The 20361-nt window shown below is 37.1% G+C and overlaps 1 protein-coding gene across 1 annotated transcript in view; it reads right to left on the bottom strand.

Moving 5' to 3' along the window:
• Window positions 1–2883: 2883 nt before the first annotated feature.
• SEMA3D (semaphorin 3D) overlaps window positions 2884–20361 on the bottom strand; it is a 190439-nt gene continuing 172961 nt past the window's right edge. Inside the window, exons 15-18 of the mRNA XM_024557567.4 lie at window positions 17346–17503; window positions 14908–14972; window positions 10116–10255; window positions 2884–3339 (exon numbers count right to left, since the gene is read on the bottom strand). Coding sequence (XP_024413335.2) covers window positions 2920–3339; window positions 10116–10255; window positions 14908–14972; window positions 17346–17503 — 783 coding nt within the window. The 3' untranslated portion in view covers window positions 2884–2919. The remainder of the gene's footprint in view (window positions 3340–10115; window positions 10256–14907; window positions 14973–17345; window positions 17504–20361) is intronic.

Raw genomic sequence — 20361 nt, 5'->3', positions numbered from 1 at the left:
CATAAATTAATTACTCAACAATCCATTGTTGAACAAACTCTTTAAATTCCTAGTTAACTGAATGTAAATGAACACAGACAGGCTGGATTCCACGCAGCAGCAGGAATAGCTGCCGCGAAATGCAGGCGAGAATATGCAAGTCAAAGACATAAGTATTCCCAACGAAGAAGGAAACTGTGAGTCCAGGAATAAACATAGACATTTAAGACCTCTCCCTAAAAGAGCTGTTTTCTAAGCAAATGTACTGAAAGTATTGATTATAATTTCATTTTTTATTATTTCAAAGAGTTTGGTAAAACCTTCAGTTATAATGGTGGAAGTCTATATTGTATATTGTGCCTTGTCTTACATTTAATATAGTGACACTGTTCCTTAAGAGTTCTAGGCAATTAAAAAGTTAAAAAATTAAACGTAGCTTAGATGTCCTCTATCATTATAAATACACATGAATCTTTGTCCATATGGTTTTTCAATGATATGGCACTCTATTTTACTAAAATATTTCAAATATATTTTAAGTAATTATCATAAATTAATAGTTTTAGATTCAAAGCAGCCAGAATATTAGCTGTAAATTAAAAATAGGTTTGCAAGATTTTGTCTGAATAACTATGATAAGAAAGAATTAAAAATGGCTTGGACATTTACATTTGGGAGAAAACCAAACTTATTTGCGCAAGTCAATCCTAACATTTGAGCTTTGTGTAATTTTTTCAAAGCCATCCATAATTTCGTCATTACTGTCTGACACATACATTTGTGGGAATCTTTAAAAAATAAAACATACTCCCACTTATTTACTTCGACCTTGCTATGGGTTCATGGAACAGTTGAACTCCGGAAATCAATAGTTACAAACACTCTTGTAATGGTATTTAATTAGCAGTCTCATCCTAACACAACTATCATGCATTATTTTTTAAAAGACCGATTTGTCTGGTTTGCTTTTTTATAAGCCTAAGTTTCAAATCCTTACATTTTCTTATACAGAATCATCAACAAATATTTATGAGTTTCATATCAAAGGGGGACTTAACCTCCTATATCAGTGTGACTACTTTGAGATAGGAAAGTAATGCGAGTGAAATGAATGTGTGACAGAACGTTGTGAACACAAAGCCGGTCGTAGACATGACATTGAACACTGCAATGAGGTGCCCTCTGATCACATGAATTCTCACAGGCTTTTCTTTCAAGACTCACAGAATGCATGAGAAACGAGCAATGTCTGCTATTTAGTTTTCTGAAAAGCTGCCTTCCATGTGAGGAAGTGACTAATTTTTCATTTCACACGTAAAAGGGCGTGAAAAGGCAAAACAGAAGAGGCCAAGGGCTTTGTGTTGAAGAAGGAAAGGTGCGTCCTGCCTAATGGTGCAGAAAACATTCAGAGCGTAGTCAGAGGTAAAGTCAAACTAGAAATATTCGAAAGTGCTAACAAAAATATGAAAGATGTTTATGCTGTGAGTTTGTTTTCTTTACATGCAGTAGGTTTATTTATGATTAAATTACTAAAAGAATGTTACTTGAATTACAGCATATAATCTCAGAAATGCAAAAAGATGGTGTGGAAAAAAAAAGATGTCAAAGAGTTAACTTAACCCTTCCCGTTGTCATTTTTTTGCATTTGTTCTGGTATTTAACAATATATCTCCCCACTCCCCACCACTAATATCTACCTAACTCTATCTCTATGTATGTATATATTGTTTTTTCTATTCACTCAAATAAAATCCCATAATCCAATATTCAAGACAATAAAGGTAGTAAATGGAAATAATTTATAGAGTAGGATGAATTTTTAGAAAAAAGAAAGTACTAAAATCCCCTTGGTTGTAAATAAACTCGTGTTCATTCTTCCCATGATCGTTTAGAAAATTTACTTTTTCTCAGACTTTTCCTAGCAGTTTTTTATAATCTAGAATTTTTTAAACAGATGGATTATAAATTGGCGGCTACTTATACTCTGGTGAATTCAGCAACATTACATTTCACCCAGTTTATTTGTGACTATTCTTTCTTTTTATGGGGATATGGATTTTCCCCAAAGCCAGAATTTATAGCTGTCTTTCCTTCTGTCTCTTAACAAATCCCATCTGCATGCCTTCCCATTAGGATGCACTGTACGTCATGATGTTTCCCTTATTTTATTAAAATGTTTTTCCCTATCTTATTTAAATATTTATTAGGCATTCTGTCCCTGTAAGGCTCAGCATAGAATCTAAAAACACATAACTGAGCACCAAACTTCTCACTGTAAACCAGTTTCCCCTGGTAAGTCATAGGGAATCCTGGGAGGGACATTCCTACCCTTCAATAAATCAATGCTATAGTACATTAAATACCCCCGTGCTCTGAAAAAAATAATGTACCTCTCCAAATTCCTAAACTGCACTGAGAGTGAAGGACTCCTCGGGAAAGTTCCTGTTGGTATGTGAGTAGTCTGAATCTGTGTCTTCCCTCCACCTCCTACCACAAGGTGCCAGTGCCAGAGTGGAATGCCACGTCTGTCCACAAGGACATGTAGCACAACAGCATGGCACACTCTGGGCTTAAGGGCCATGCAAGGGAGCCGAAGCTCCTTAGTACATTATCAAATGTGATGTTTGCTGAGCTCCCTTGTGTACATGACAACATAAATTCAAAAACTCAGAATAGCAAACATTTACAAATGTAAAGTCCCTATTTTGAGGATGATTCTGATACATCGCAGGTACCAGTTTAGTTCTTGGAGAACTGGTTCAGATGACTTGTTTGCCCTTCCTATGCCATAGTCACCATACATCATCTTACTCAGATTATTTTTCTCGTGCCTAAACCAACCTCCATGGAAAACTTGAATGAGTAAGTATAAGGGATGTACAAAACAGAATAGGGTACTTTTTCAGGTAAAGAATTCTTTTCTTTAAATTAAATAGGAAACTACGTGGCCACCGCTCTAGGAAGCTCATCTCTGTGATGTCTTCGATTCCTTTTCTTTTTCATTTCCTGCATGTGCTTCCACTTCGGGCCGCCCTTGTTCCGCTGTCTCCGCTTCTCCCGGTGCCACATCTGTTCGCAGTACTGGTCCAGGCTGAAGTTTGGGCTGCTAAGGATCTGGATGTAGTCTTTGTATCTCAACCGTGACTCAGCCAACAGATCCTTGACCTGCCCCTCCTCGTGCTCTGCCCTCTGGGTATTTTCCATCTGTTCATTTTCAATGACATTCAGAGTCAGCTTCACTACGGTGTGGATAAACGTGTGCTCCTGTGCTTTGCAGTAATACATCCCAGAGTCCTTCTTCTGCAGACTTCGAATCAGTAGCCCATACTCTGTTTTGATGATCCTTTCATCGGGTTTCAACTGCAGAATTGGAAAAATGTAGGTAATAAATTAAAAACAGAGAGGGCTATGAGCAAATGAAAACAGGCTACATAGTTTTACTTAGATGAACCTAAAAGATATACTCCCTGTCTCTCTGTCATAAAGCATTATATTGTCAGCCATAGTGAAAGAGAGTAAAAAATTCAACAAGTACTAGCCCCAAAGGTACATGTTAGCATCTCAGGATGCCCTGTCAAACAGTTGGAATACAGCGAGTTTTTCTTCCAGTCCACAGATAGGAATGAAAAGCTGTTAAAAATATTAATGAAGGAAAACTGGAAACTACCAACTGACCACCTTTACGGAGATTACAGATACCAACTGGTGCTCTAAGAATTTCAGAGCTAGAATTTGACACTGACAGTCGTGTGTAGAAAAATAGCTTTAGTGCATGCTACTATTTAGTGTAGAACAGAACAACGGTTTCCAAGAAATGTACTCTGTTTTCTAGATATCGCCAAATAAATGACCTGAATGGCATATGGAAACTGTAAGTGGTGGCTTGTTAGAAGTCGAGGGGAAAGGCATGGATGCAGCCTTTTGAATGTCACAGATGTAAGTGAGCAGGACCATAGTCAGAAGGTTTGCAACATTTAAAGCTGAATTTCCCTTTTTACTCTGGATTGAATTTTGATACTGTGTGCACATATGATACTTTAGACTATGTCATTTGTGGAAATATTTGCCATACTTCGATATACTATACCATGGTAATGTGATTTCCAGTGTGAGAACGCTCAATGAACAAAAAGTACCTCCCCTGAAATGCGATGCTCTTTGCCCTTTGAAGCCACACCACTGAAAGGCAATTCAAACATTGAAGCTCTCCGGGCCGCAGTCTGGTGTGAACAGCGAACCTGTCTTCAGTAAAACTGAAGGCATGTTCACTGACACCAGAGCCCTGCCTAATGGGGAGTATTGGGAAGCGGCTCGGCGTTAAGTAGAATCACAACAACAACAAAGAAGTCTGGAAGATGTCCAGCTTACACATCTGCCCCTGTATTGTAGACTTTCAGTTGGTGGAAATCAAGGAGGCATGAAGACGACTAAATTCAATTTATTCACAGCGGGCGGACTAAACTCTGCATCTTTATGTGAAAAACATGTAGGAAAAATCCCTCAATTCTGGAAATATAAGAAAAGGAAAAGAAACATCTCTGGCTATCAGCCCAGTTAACGAACAAGTATATGGCCAACCACCCTCTGTGCCGGAGAAGTGCAGCTGGTGGGGGACCACGCGAGGCCAGAGGCAGGTCACAGCTCAGATCCCTGGTTAATGAGGCTCAACGGTCTCCAGCTCTGCCTTAACTCTACACCACTGAATCCACGCCATTAGCCTTTTGTTTGTTTGTTTCCCTTTTTTTGCCTATTTGGTTAGCTGGGCGTGTAGTATTTTTTCTAAAGAATTTATTCGAAAAGGACTGGACATTTTTTAAAAGCTATTGTAACACAAACTAACCTTGAACTCACTTCTATTCTCAGTAACCATAGGAGTCTTATGCCTAAAATAAATGCATTTAAATAAAAAAGGCCAACAGGAAACAGAAATATCAATCTCAAATTTAACACACTAGATATATTTTTTATCTTAAATAATTTCACTGTAGAAATACTTTTTTAAAAATTTAAATGCACCCTAGAACACAAAACGGACTCCATAAGCCTAGGTTCTGGTCCCTATCTGCAAGGCTTCTGATGATAACTCACTTATCTTCCTTGCTTGGCCTCCCATTTATCAAGTTGGTGACATAGCATGTGGTGTGTCGGGGGGGGGGGGGTGGTAAAAATAAAGCTCTTTGAAGGTTAAAGTGTGAAGTATTATTAGCAACATTACATGTTGCTGGAGAGATGATGTTCTGAAGCCTTTATTTCTGTAATTCTATGATAGAAAATGGCCCGTGGTTGTTAACATGACAGCCAGAGCAGGTAACGTCCATTCCAGCTCATCCTAGATTTCTTTTCATACCTGGCATTCTTGCTAATGTTTAATCTGTTTAATGTGTCTTTCAGATTGTCACAGCTCTGACTCACTGCTTTCATTGTTGCCTTAAATCTTCTGCAGGAAGAAATTATGATTTGGATTTCACACAAAATATGCAACACATTGTCATTATTTTTACTATTCTCTTTTTGCATCCTATTTGCGTTGCTTCGCTCTGCAGTCTGGTTCCTGTCCCTGCCTCCCAGACCACCTCTGTCCCCACAGGACTCAGGGTTTCACAGACAGCTGGCTTTTCATTACTCCGCTGTGATCTTTCACCTTTCCTTCCTCCCACGGAATGTTCAATTTTTCGTTGGTTTTTGACCTAGAGATATAACTCTTGCTTTAATAAATTTTAGGCTTTCTAGATTTATTTAATATCTATTAGATCGTTTAAGTGATTTTTTCTAAAACTTCAAAATATGGAATGGTGTCTCTAACAGAATACATTTTGAATTGACATATTTTCATAGGACTCTTGCAATCTAGAGATAAAAATCTGTGACCCAGAAATTAAGTGGCTGATTAACACTTGCCTGCCTTACATTCTCACTCACTGCAATGCTTTCATCCTGTACTGGAAGAGGGTGCATTATGCAGACTGTATCTCCACAGTGAAATGTCAGCAGAGTCAATTTAGAAGATTCAGCTCCCTTGCAGAGAGATAATGTAATCTCTGGCCACTAATTTAAACTCCTGGAATTTTCTCCACTCCAAAAGTGATAAGTAAAAACTGTTCAGACTTACAAATCAAAACCATGCGTGCACTGGGGTCAATGATCCATTTGCCTAATGTGAACAAGGGTAATATCTTTAGCATTATTAAATCTAGATCTCCAATGAAGGGCAATTCATATAAAACGAGAGCAGTAACATGGAAAGAGACAAAGGACACCTAGGTACTAAGTAGCAGGTAAAGGTCAGGGACTTCATTCTCTGATAATAGCAGCCTAATGGTGAGTCCTTTGCAGAGAATTCACCCGTCATTTCTTTCATAGCTAAAGCACATCTTAGATGTGACTAGGGCTTCAAGAACATCTCCTTTCTTCAACCAATGGAGAAGGGAGACATGTAAAAATAGTGCTAAGCCAACTGGCTCATTATTTAAAAGAAAAAAGTTGAATGTATGCATAACTAACTCCTAGATTTATTTAATATCTCTCAGTAAATTTACATATAAAATATATATTGTAATTTTCAAAATCAAATTATCAAATAACTAGAATATATTTATTTTCTGTTTCATTGAACAAGGGATTTCTAAGCATAAGTGAGAAATATAAAAACATGAATCAATATATGTATATGTTATAAATAAAAATTATAAAACTTTTGTATGTTTAAAACAAAATATTTTAGCAATAACATAATAAAAAGTCACTTCTAATATGTATAACATTCAAATGTTAATATCTATAATATATAAAGGACTTGACAAAATAATTTGAAATAAATACATTGATGTAAACCAAGCAAATGATAAGGCAATTCAAATACAACTGAAATCAATAGCCGAGAAACATGAGGGGTAGTTCACATTCGGTAATAGTCAAAGAAATAAACATTAACACAATATATTTTTTATATCAAACTAGTAATGATTTTCTTAAATTATAATATAAAATTTTGTCTCAGGGGTTCAGAAAAGGCACTGATATGGTGATTTTGATGGGAAATTGGCAACATATAGTTGTTTATCTCAAGCCATAAAGAAAATTAAAGTCTATAACTCATTTATTTTTCTTCTGTTTGTCCTAAAAGTAGAGAAAGATTTAGATATAAGGGAGTAGATTACTTTTTTTAAAAAGAGAAAACATGAGCTATTTAAACAAAACAAGGAACATTAATGGATGACTGTGGCATCAGGGCTGTGGGGGTAGTGACAGAAAAAATGTGGTATGAAAATTGAATGACAAGGGAAAATGCTCACAATATAACGGGGGGGGAATGCTGGAATAGACATCAAAATATTGCACTATTGTGCCTATCTATGTTTAGAGGCTCCATAGTTCTTTATGTGTTACTATATTTTCAAAACCATTCATATTACTTTTATAATAAAAAGAAAGTAAAACAAAGATTTATGAAGAGAAAAAAATGCAAACATTTGAGGATGCTTTATAAAATATTTTTAAAATCCCCAGAAAACATACTATCGCAAGTGGCATAAGGTTTTGTCTCTTATTCATTCAGATCCCAAAAGTTCAACAGAAGCTTGGGGACTGCTGATGAACTCACTAGTTATAGCAAAAACATCATCAATTTCCAGCACGGCTTTATAAGAAAGTCAGCAGACAACCAAGTCCTGACCTCCGCAACTGCACCCAACTGTGAAACAGCTCAGTAAGGAAATGCTCTCCCCTTGGCAGAGAATAACCTGGTGACAGCTCCGTGCCACAGGAGAGCCTGGTCCCTCCCTCAGGCTTTTTTGCAGTGGAGGAAAGATTACAAACTGTGACCTTCTTGGTAAGGAGCAGAAGGTATCCTGCTGGGCAAAATATTTCAAATCTAGTCTGGGTTTGGCCCCTTTCCTCAGTTCAGGAAGCAGTATGGCAGATTCTGGACTTGGTATGGCCAGGCATTTACAAAGATAAATGGAAATACCATTTGAAATATTATAGCTAAGATACTTTTAAGTAAAATTCAATAAACATACTATTTCTGCTCCACTGGAATTCACAGAGCATGGTACCGCCATGACTGTGTGATATACTGTTAAGAAGTAAATGAAAGGAATTCATAGCATTTTCAGACGTAGGAAAGACGTGAATGTAAACACGCGTGGTCAAATGTACGTCTCTGTAACTTGGAGTTAATCACACAAAGTGCCGTATATTTTTTTAAAGACAGATTAAATTTGCTATTGAGGAAAAGTCATTACTAAAAATTTTTATTTCACTGAAAAGAAATTAACAAACTTTATTCACTAAAAAACTAAAATACTGTTTTGGGACATTTAAAAATAAAATATTGTAACATATCTGAAGGAGCCTTGCATGCTAAAAAACTCAGATAACATTCTTCTGATACTTCTTGGATAAAAGTAAAGACTTGTATGTTGAAATTAAACTTATGTCAGATAATATTTCAATATATACTGGCCAATAGGACCCTTTAAGTATTTATTATAAATAAGGATATGTCGTATCTTAGGATTTATAGATGTTAACAATAATGAAAAAGCATGTTTTATTGGAGCAATTTGACAGAACAGAGAATGGAGTTATTCCCTTGGAATTAAGTATGTTGTATCATCATTTTGATATAAAAATCCATTCTTAACATCAATGAAACATGATGTTAACTTTTTAATGAAATGATGGAACATACCTTTAAGCCAATTTCTTATGATAAAATTTGATTCTTCTATTCCAAGATTTCCCGACCTCAGCACTACTGAGCCCAGGGCCAGACAGTGCTCAGTTGTGAGAGAGTGAGCGAGGCAGGACGTCCAGCCCAGCCCCTGGCCATGGCCCACTGGCACCCTCCACCCTCCCACCCAGCTTGTGACAACCCAAAATGTTGCCAAATGTGGACATGCTGGGAGGACCATCCCTTGAGGCTGAGAACCACTGTTCTATATTCATGTTTAATTGCTTAAATATACTATTTTAAATGTTTATAGATGAATCAGGGAGGCTGGTATTTTAGAGAACATGTGGTCCACCTCCTTATATGACAGAAACAGAGTGTCAGAGAACTTACAACCCGCTCATAAATCCTCAGCAGTCAAGCTGAACACATGGCCAGTGCCATCTCCTGTTTTACAGCCCTCCCCGAGAGAGCACCGCAATTCTATACGTGTATTTTACACCGGTGAGTAAGCCTCTGCTTTGAGATTCACATTCTTATATGTATTTTCTCATTTTATTTTCACAATAACTTTTGAATTTGTTTCATTCACGTTATAAAATTTTGGCCCAAAAGGGCTCCGCAATATGACCAAAGGAATTCTGAATCCTGTGCCCATTCCATCACTCATCACAGTGTCCTCAGTTTAATACTGGGAAATTTAGAACTCTAGATTATCCGTGGTTTCTCTTAGGCACTGAAATAGAAAAAAAAATCTGCCAATTAACCTTTCTTTCATGAGATTCAAATAATATTAATACAGGATTTCTCAGAGTACCCAAACTCATCCCATTAAATTCCTATCTTTAGACCTCACAAAATCTGTGATATATTTCACTCACACATGTGTTAAAACAACTGAACCAGAAAAAGTCAAAAGATGAATAGAATATTCATATTACTTTTCCCTCTATTGATTTAATTTTAATATATGAGTGAAAATGTATGTACGTCCAGACACTTATCCAACTCTTTATAAGATACACGTTTCACCTCTTTTTTATACATACTTAACATGTTTGATTTTATGATCTACACAGAACACAGTTCGAGCTAAAATTTAGCCATTGTGCTCCGGTGTGGGGGAAATGTTGTCTTCTTGTTCCCAACCAAGGAATTGTTCTAAAATACAGACAATCTACGAGAAATAAACATTTCAAAAATATCATATAAATTTATTTTTAAACATTTAATTTGCTTTTAAATATATGTTTTAGCACATTTGTATTAAGCTGGCCTGTTCTTATCTCAAAGGCAGTCACCTTTGGGGTCAGTGAGCATAAGCTGTTATTTTCCTTTTTATCAAATAGTGATGAGAGCACCATATGGCTCTGAGAGTTGAACACATCTCTCACAACCAATGCTTGATTTCGGTTTTATACTGTTTCCCTCGAGGTGAGCTTTCTTGATGACTATGACTTACCTCCTCTCGGTGTTCATCTCCTGACCGCTGGATATACCACTTAATGGATGCTTGTTGGGATTTAGGTATACATTCCAGAAAGGTTGAATTAAATTCAATGCCAAAAATCACCTTTTCATCAGCAGCTTCATGAGTAATGCCTGGAAAGCAAACATGGAATAGGAGATTAACCTTGACCTGATTTTAAAGCAATGGGAAAATAGACTGATTTAGAACAGATGCCATGTGGGAAAGATTCATACAGATTATTAAAGAGAAAGGAAATTCATGTTACCTAAGAGTCAAATATTATCTAATAGATTGATTTTTAAAACTCTATCCCTGCATTGAAATTATCACTCTTTTGTTAAATATATCAACTATTTGCAACTGTCTTTTTAAAATAAGAATTCATAAGATCTAACTCTAAACACTGAGTCTCTTTCTCTGAGCTGAACTGAGTAAACCATTAACATCTTTTAATGTTTTAACACCTTTTAATTTGTATAAAATATAACCAATTTTGTAGATAGTTCTGGAAGAGCAATTTACTTCATCTTTGAAGAGAAATTCCATCATCAATTGGTCCACAGCGCTGACCATAAACATTAAGATATTTGATATCAGAAAAGCAGCATAGTCGTGTATACCTGATAAAATTCTATAATGATGGTAACTGAGATGCTCTAATACTCAGGATCAGAATCTTATCTATCTTATCTACCAAAATACAGGGTGGGACAAAAGTAGGTTTACAGTTGTGAATACATGAAATGGAGTTTTTTCTTGTTTTGTTATTTATTAATTATTGTATTAGTTTCCATACAAACAACTATAAACCTACTTTTGCCCCAGCTGTATGTTCTCTTTTATTCAAAGAGAGAGACTGTGGCCCAACGTTCATTTGCTATAAGATAGTTAAAGGCGATGCTAAGGGAGCAGTGTCTGAGACACCTTTTCCTTGTAAATCATCTGCACCATCTGAAACACATTCCACCCAGAGTAGCCAAAGGCTGTGTCCCATGTGTGATCTAAGATCTGCAGCTCAAATTTGATCAGACAGAAAATGACGGCTGTTCAGCCTGGCCCAAACATGCACTTTTTCATCATCTACTCAGATGTCTCAATTCTGCAGATGGGCAAAAACCAGAGTAAAGCTTAAGGGACCTGAGTGAACCCTAAATCTAAGCGCACAGAATTATCAGCGAATGGCATGAATGTACATATACCCGATGGTTAGGCTTCTTTTCAAGAAACTTCTTTTGAACTTAGTCGTGTTTTACCAGCAATGGTTAAGTGAAGCATGCTGACACCATTATGATCTGTCTGTCTATAGTCTAACCTTCAAAATGTGTGGATTCCATTTGAAATCTGTAATCTATCCACTACCTCTGCCAATTCAACAGACTTTAACTACGATTTTCACAGTTAATAAATTCCTAATGCACAGAAAGGTCACCAGTGCAGATGTGGAGACACAGACATGCATCACTTCCTCGTGACAGACGCCGTCCTCCTGGGCACAGGGAGTCCATGAACAAAGCAGGGAGGATGCAGGCTGATTACTAGGTGATGGGCAAGGGCTCAGGAGAAACTCAGTTAGACTGATTTCGCTGAAGCATTAGTGAATTTAGTAAAAGATAAATTAGTGAAATAGCTAACTGCATGAAATCCTTTTTCAAATCGGTAAAAACTGTGACCCTTTGACACAAAGTCATCACTTTGACTGGAAATAATTTTGTTATTGCTTCCAATAATGTTTGCTTTATTTCTGAGTTTTAAATTTCTTATGTTTAAATTTAAAAATATATGTACATATGTATATATGCAGGTATAATGTATGCAGATGTATATTATATAATACTCTATTACTATCAATTTTTAAAAGTGCAAAGGTTGTTTACAAAAATGTTTTAAAATAGAATATCTCCTCATTAAGTATATCATAATTTTGAAGATAATATTTTAATCTTCCAGATTGCGGTCAAAAATATTTTTCGTTGTTAAATACCCAGAATATTTTTTATAACAAATAAAAGACATGGCACTGGAGCCATGTATTAGTCACTTCAGCAAGATTAGATGTGTTTAGCCTTGGCTGGTGTGGCTCAGTGGATTGAGTGCTGGCCTGCGAACCAAAGGGTCGCTGGTTTAATTCCCAGTCTAGGTTGCAGGCCAGGACCCCAGTAGGGGGCATGTGAGAGGCAACTACACATTGATGTTTCTCTCCCTCTCTTTCTCCCACTCTTCTCCTCTGTCTAAAAATTAATAGATAAAATCTTTTTTTAAAAAAGGATAGAATTAAGTGATGTGACAATGAAGCTATGTGGATACCAGAAGGTTCTTCAGGTACAGAGGAAACAAATGCACACAGAGCTGAGGTAGGAACCAGACTGGTGCTTTTGAAACGGAGAAAACCAGTGAATGGGATGTAGACTGAGGGAGGTGGCAAGCATGCAACAGGGAAATCAAGTAAGCAGGTACAGGGAGGGATGGTAGATTCAGTTAGGCTGGTATCTACAGAGGTAATGAGAACTAGTTGTGGCCACAGAGCCAAATGGCCTTACTGAGAGTTTGGTGATAGGAAGTGAAAGAAAGAGAAGAATAAAGAGATGACTTCTAGCTGCTTTTTTTGGCCTAAGCCGTTGGGTGAATAGTGGTTCTACATATTAAAATGAGAAATTTGGCAGAACAGTAAAATTTTGGAGATGGTAACAGGGATTCTCTGGCTGATACAATTTCACATGATTTTTAGGCATCTAAGATGGGTTTTTGAGTAGGTATATTAGCATACGAGTCTTGCACACAGAGAAAGTTCAGAACTAAACTATGAATTTGTGAGTATGGCAATGTTGACATTGATGGTACTAGGCAGTGAACAGGCAGAAATTGGATGTCTAGATGGTGGATGAAAAAGAAACTTAAGAATACTCAGAAGGAGCAACCTGTAAGATAAGGAGAGAATTAGACAGATGTGGTGCCACAAACTTAGGTGTGCTGGGACACCATCTCTGAAAATACAAAGCTCTGATCCCTAGTGTTTGCTGATTTTCCTGGTGTAAAATTGCCCACCATGGCTGATTCAAACTCCCAATGGTTTAAAACCAGCTCACAAATTTCCTAAATCATCAGTGATCAGTTCTCATGTGGCCGTAAGAACCAGCTCCAGCACATTACTGCCTGGAAGTCAAGTAATGAGTGTTTCAAGGAAGAAAGAGTTACAGATTAAGTAAAAATGGGAACTGAAAATTGGGCATTGGATTTGGCAAGGAAGAAATTGCTGGTGACCTTGATAACAAACGGAACTGGTCAAGTGCCGGTGATGATGAGAAAAGCCTGTGCTCAGTGGGTTAGAGCAAAAATGGGTGATACGTAGGATGGCAAAGTGGAGTCAAAACCTGTAAGTGCCTTAGGCAGCAGTTGTGTTTTCTAGCGCTTCATAACTTTATCATTATCTGACACAGCACACGTTTTTCTCGTTTTTATGTTTGCCTGTTCCCTCCCCTAATACGCACTTGAATATAAGCTCCATGAATGCAGTTGTTTCCTTTTTTAATTAAATTGATTAGGGTTACATTGGTGAATGAAGTTACACCGGTTTCGGGTTTGCAGCTCTACATACATCATCTGTATATTACGTTGTGTGCAGATACTTTCTTTTCTGTTCATTGATCTATTTCCTTCAATACCTGTGATACTTCCTGATGAATCGCACATGCACGTGTGGGAAACTGTACACTTAGCACACAGTGATGATTTCTAAATAAAACATTGGCCATGACAGTGAGTCACGTACATGCCAGAAAAAGTCAAAATAGGATTCTAGACCAGAGCTTATTTTTCAAAAGAGTGAAATTATGAATCATAAATAATTATCTTATTTTTGAATTATGAAAATGCTGCTGGATCATAAATTACGGACTATAAAATTTGGGTTGTTTATTCATTTACGGGGTAATGACTAACAATGCGTTGAAGGCGGGGCAGCTCCTTCCCATAGTGGCGAGAGTTGCATGCGTGCGCATGCGCGCACCACACAGTTTCTGACAGCAGAGCTTCACAATAGCAAGTAACTGAAGCTCTAGGATATACAATTATAGATTTTTTTCTGTTTGCACATTTACTCAACACACCTCCTCTCTATCCTCCACTCTGCACTTTTCATATTCAGATTTTCAAATTTTTATGAAATTTCCTCTGAACTATACCGCCTCTGGTGATCTCTTTTTGCTAAATTTCTTTACCACTAATTGTGCCATATAACATCTCCCCAAGCAGCTAGCTGTAAGCTCTCTAAGGAGTTTCTTTGTCTCGAAGTATACATAAGACAATTACACGTACACACAAGCCACTAATAAATATTTACTGATTGAATGGAGACCTGAATTAGTGAGTGGACAGAAATACACATAAGCTACCTAAACCTTCTTTCTACGAAGTGCCTAGCCTACACTTCTATCAACCTTTCTGGGAATTTTGAGTTTCCTCTAAATGTCCATATGTTTTGGACTATATCCTGCTTTATCTCTAATAGCAGTTTTCAAACTTTACAATGATATGTAAGGCAATAAAAAAGAAAAAAAGTATAGGAATTTTAAAAGACATGAAACAGTGATATAACAAAGGATTATTCACTCAGGCACATGGACAGGGCGTTGATTTATAAAATCTCCTGTTGCTTTTCCAGAATATAAGCATTGCACAAACGAGATCTTCCTATATAATAAATGTTTTAAGTCATGTAATGGAAAGACACACAAAGACTAGGCTTAAAATTTTAAATTAGAGAAAAGCATACTAAACCTATACTTACTGTCCTCTATGTCCCAGCACTGGGTTATTGGGTCTCCATACTTAACATCTTGGCGTCTTGCTCGCCTAAGGAAAAGGGATTAAACCGTTTAGAGCCTCAAGCATGGTAAGTGGAATATTTATAGCTAACACTAACAGCTGTGGCAGAAGCAGAACTATGTCATCTACTGCTCAACTTAAATGCAGGTCAATATTCCAATCACTGTAACATTTAATCAAATATTAGTAGTAGTAGAGTCCTAATTGGAGGAATCTTGTTTGGGCAATAAGATGATCTGAATTTTACTTAACTACTACAGCATTCTTTTTCTCTGAATTTGACAGCAGAATAAGTTGGCTATAAATAAAATCCATGTTTTATATACATCAAGTGGGAGTAACCATCCCTTCCTTCTTTTCTAAGTCAGTCATAGGGAAGGAAACAAGATATAAAAGAACCTTAGTGGGTAAGAAAAGATAACACAAATAGAGAACAGCTTATCATATGAAGATTTAGTGTTACATAGATTTAATTAAAGCAACAAGTTAAATAGTGTTACTTGAAATAGAAGTGCAAATTTGGTATGGTGTGAGTGGCTACATGGTATTTGTATCTGCTGGTACATACTTCACATTGTTTTCTGATTGTAGTGGTAATAATAATAAATGATGATTTTGTGTATTATAGTCACACATTTTCCTTAAGAGAAAATAGTGACTACTATTAAAAAATTGCTACATCTATGTTAAACAAATATTTCATAATTGCAATATATCTTCATTTGCTTTGGCTATTTTATATTGCCACTTCAAAGATCATACAAGCCTCCTGCAATATCTAGCAGGAGTGTCCAACCTTTCAGCGTCTCTGGGCCACACTGGAAGAAGAAGAGTTGTCTTGGACCGCACATTAAATACACAAACACTAACGGAAACTGAGGAGCAAAAAAAAAGTTTTAAGTAAATGTATGAATTTGTGTTGGTTTGCATTCACAGCCATCCTGGGCTGCATGTGGCCCATGGGCCGCAGGTTGGACACCTTTGATAGAGTGTCCCTGAGGGCAGTGTTGACCAGATGACAACCCTGCACAAGAGTCATCTATTGCACACATTTTGGGCTCACATGGACATTATGCTGGCAAGGGGAAATGTCACAGTGGCATGTCTGCAGATCACAGGTACAGCCTGGGGAAGTACAAGATAAACTTATGATGGTATAAGGTGCATAGGTCAAGAACGTTTTTAAATCTTGACTTCTTAAGGAACAGGGTCAATTCATCAAACTGAAGGTTCATTAGCAGCTAATGATCATTCTTGGTTTTTAGTTTGTAGAAAACAAAAGCATTCCCCAAATACTCACTGTGATGAGTACATTCTTGAACAAAATCTATAACAAAATGTTGGTGACTTTTTACTTTGCAACTTTTAATAATCCACACTCACACTTAATTCAGAGATTTCAAGGATTATAAAGTCTCTTAATTTTAAGCAGTATCTGCTACTGTACTACACATTCAAGCTGCGATCCCCCAAATTTGCAATTTGACAAATCAGTAAAATTTCAAAAGAAAAAGTGCATATGCTCACCTGTTGTGGTATTCTGTTAATAAGGACCTAACAATTTAAATAATATCATATACAATTTGCTGATTTTTTACCTAGAGTAAAATATACTTTAACTATGCTTTAGAAAATAGTGCTACTACTATATTCCACATTTAAAAAATAATTCTATCATAATACATTTAACCAGCATCAGTCATATTGGTGGGCAGGCAGGTTGTTCCCATTAATTTTGCTATTGAAAACAGTGCAGAAGTGAGCCTCTTTGAACATATCTCTTTTTGGTTCTTCTGCCCATGTATGTGTGGCATAAATCCCTAGCTGGGAATTGACTCAAAATAGCATTGTTTTTAAGACACATAAAGCAATGAACTACAAATAACAGGGCATATTTTGATGTTTAAGTATATCTGAGTTGCAGAAATTGGCCACGTTAGTTATTACTATAAAAGTAAAATTGTACCAAGTCACTGGATATGCCTTTGCTATATGTAACCCACACTTTTACAAACATACATATCTACACATGATCTACAAAACAATGAGTACCTACATATTTAGAAATAAAAATGAAAAAGGGAGGGATGTAGTTAAGAATAAACTAATAAAGAAAAATAAACTTTTAATGGTGTTTAACATTGGTAAAGGAAAAGAATATAAACAATTTATCAGAACTTTTTAAAGTTCCACATTTTGGATCTTCAGAACATTTTCTTTATTCTTCAAAATCTAGTGTTATGCCAAACTATAAAATAATATTTTAATTTTAATATTCCTACCAAACCATGTTTTCTATATAATATTTTCTCTTTAACTTAAACTATAAGACAAGGTATATTTGTGAAATGTTCATTGTATAGCAAGAAAAGTGTCATACTAACTCCATGTGCCTCCTACCTTTTGGAAGTAGGTGTATACCGAGAGCATGCAGTTCCATCCCAGGCACAGTAGGGGTCTCTAGCAAGACAACAGTCTGCACAAGCTTTCCCATAAGTGTCACACCTGTGCAACGAGAGCTGGACCAAGCCATCTTGGGAACCAATGTACAACTGTTGCTGCAAAGCAGGCAAAACAAATGAATTAGCAGCATCTTTCAAGCTAGTCTTAAGAACTTCCCTTTCTTGACCACATCAGAGATCTGAATCTGTCTCCTCGGGTGTCCTGCCCATAACAAACACTCGTAAAGACCCATAATAAAGATTAAGATAAGTCAATCACTTCCACCCTGGCAGGATGGTGGTTTGAAGACCTTGACACTGCAATGGACAGCATTCTATAGGGCTAGAGTAACCTTGGCAGTAATTTAAGAAGGTCAAAAACCAGCTGCTAGACTGAGCAATTAAGATGTCAAATTCCTTCTCAATAGTTGAAAACATTCTTTGGGAAATTGTATCAAGCACACATGCTATAAGCAATACTGATGATCTTCCCCTGACACAGTTTCTTGCATGAAAGATGGCTGAAAAGAGATTTATACAACTTCCCTGTGGTTTTAACTAACCATCATTTGCTAATGAAGTACATACCCATGATCCCTGAAGGAAAAAGGGTTGTAAGTGGGAGAGGAAGCATTTGGTGTCGCTGTGAAGAAAGTGTTAAGGAGACTTGAAGAATGCCAGATCATAAATGAAAGGCTTCAGGACACTGAAAAACCTGGCAAACAAAATTATATTTTGAGGATAAGTCCTGAAAACAATGCTCTGCTCCCCGCATGTATTCACTTGAGTGTATGTGGTGGTGGTGAGGGAGTGGGGAGTGAGGGCTGGGTGGTACAAGTGAGCAAGCCATAGTCTGTGCCTTCAGAAACTCATGGTCAACTCTAGTGGACCATGTGGAACTTTATGTGGAGGGGAAAACATCTGAGAAAACAGATATTGGCGCAAATAACATACATATACTCAACCTACAGAAATCTGTCTGACACCTCTCCCACCCATTGAACTGTCAGTTGAGACTTCCTGGTGGCTAAATACAATGTATATATTTTTAGTATTTGCTTTATTTCAATTTTCTATAGTGTTTGACACTAAGGACTTGAACCCCTTTGTACTTTCTCTGGTTCTTCCTCTTTATTTCTGCCTGACTTCTGTTTCCTTTGATGATCCCTTTCTTTGCATTAATGTTGAGTCTCTTTTCTACTCTCATTTATTTTCCATTCTTATTGCAAAGACTCAGAGAAATCTTGAAAGTAACAAAAATGGGAACACACTGATTCCCCTAAATCTAATCCTGCTGCCCAACCTTGGTAAGAGGTGCTGCCACAGCCACCCAGACACGGATCTGGGAGTTGTCTTTGAATCTTCTTTCTCTCTCCTTCAGTCCGTTGTCTTATCTTCTCCATTCTCTCATACAGAACTCCTAATCAAGCCCTGGCTGGTGTGGCTCAGTGGATTGAGCACCGGCCTGTGAACCAAAGGGTTGCTGGTTCCATTCCCAGTCAGGGCACATGCCTGGGTTGTGGGCAAGGTCCCCAGTGGAGGGTGCACGAGAAGCAAGCACACATTGACGTTTCTCTCCCTCTTTCTGCCTCCATTCCCCTCTCAAAAAATAAATAAATAAATAAACTCTTTAATTTTTTTTTAAAGAAGTCCTAATCGATTTCCTCTCTCTCTTCACTGCCACTGCCCCTGTTTCAGGCCTTATCATTTCTTTCCTGGATCACTTGGTAATGTCCCAATATCTCCACTGACTTCAGCCTTGGCTTCCAACAACTCCCACCTCTTATGGAGGATTCAATCCATCTTCGGCACTACCACATCAGACTGATCTTTCTAAAAGGAAAATCTTATTACCACACCTTCCTGGTTAGAGATTTCAATTGTCCTTAGATAAAATGGTTAAACGTCTCAGTAGAACATATAAAGATGTACCTAATCTTGCTCTGTCTTATTTCCCCGGATTCATTTCTAGCTTCTTATCCCGGGAGCATACATATGTCTTTTGCTCTAATTGTACAAAACTTACTAGAATAAACTATGATGCCTTGCTCTTCACACTTTTCCAAGTGTTCTCTTCTACTTGGGATACCCTTCCCCACCCCATCACCCTTAATTTTATCTGGATAACTGCAAAATCTTTGATGTTGCTCAGGTTACATAGCTCTGTTTTTTTACTATCTTCCCCTGTACCCATGGCTTTCTTTTCGATTAGTTTGTCTCCTCTGTATCCCCAGTACATGCTTCCATTGATCTCTGCATTGCTAGCAGCTCCTCTGTCTCCCAGCTCCACCATGAGCTTCCAGAGACTAAGGGCTAAGTCATTCATGCATTTCTGTACCTGCCAAGAGCAGCAGTAGGCCTTCAAGAATTGAGTATTGAATGAATGAACAAAGTAATGAAAGATATTGAAGAAGAAACCTTTTTAGATCTTTTCCCTAATAAACCCTAGTACCATACTAGGCATGGTAGTCTAAGACAATTTTAAAAACATCTTAATGTTGAACGTATTATCACATGATTTCTTAAACTTCAGGGGTACATATAGACGTGGGAATGCAGGTCTTAATCTTTGGAATCAATTGGGACTTAAAGTATTACATCTGAGAACTGGGAAATCATATTAAATGTTATTGTTATTATTATTAGCTACCATTTACTTCACATTTATAATGTACCACCTCTCAGTCTAAAACTTTGCATGCAGCATCCTATTTATTAGGAAGTGGATCTTTTTTTAAAAAAAAACTTTGCCTTTGAGGAAATTGATTCTGGGAGTCAGATCGGAGGTGAACTGTTGGGCTATTTGCCACCGCAGTTCATAGTCTAAATCCTAGACTCTCTGATTAAAAACCATTTTTAATCATTAAAGCTGGTATTCTACATAAATTACTTTATGGCCTTGACAGAAGGACATCCTCATGAGACTGGAAGAGTGAGCTCAATTTTCAAGAGCCAAGGGAGGAGGTAATATATTA

This window comes from Desmodus rotundus, chromosome 6 (assembly GCF_022682495.2).
Source record: "Desmodus rotundus isolate HL8 chromosome 6, HLdesRot8A.1, whole genome shotgun sequence".
In the NCBI taxonomy this organism is placed as follows: domain Eukaryota; kingdom Metazoa; phylum Chordata; class Mammalia; order Chiroptera; family Phyllostomidae; genus Desmodus; species Desmodus rotundus.
The sequence above is the reverse complement of the archived record's forward strand: the minus strand, read 5'-3'. Positions and strand labels throughout refer to the sequence as shown.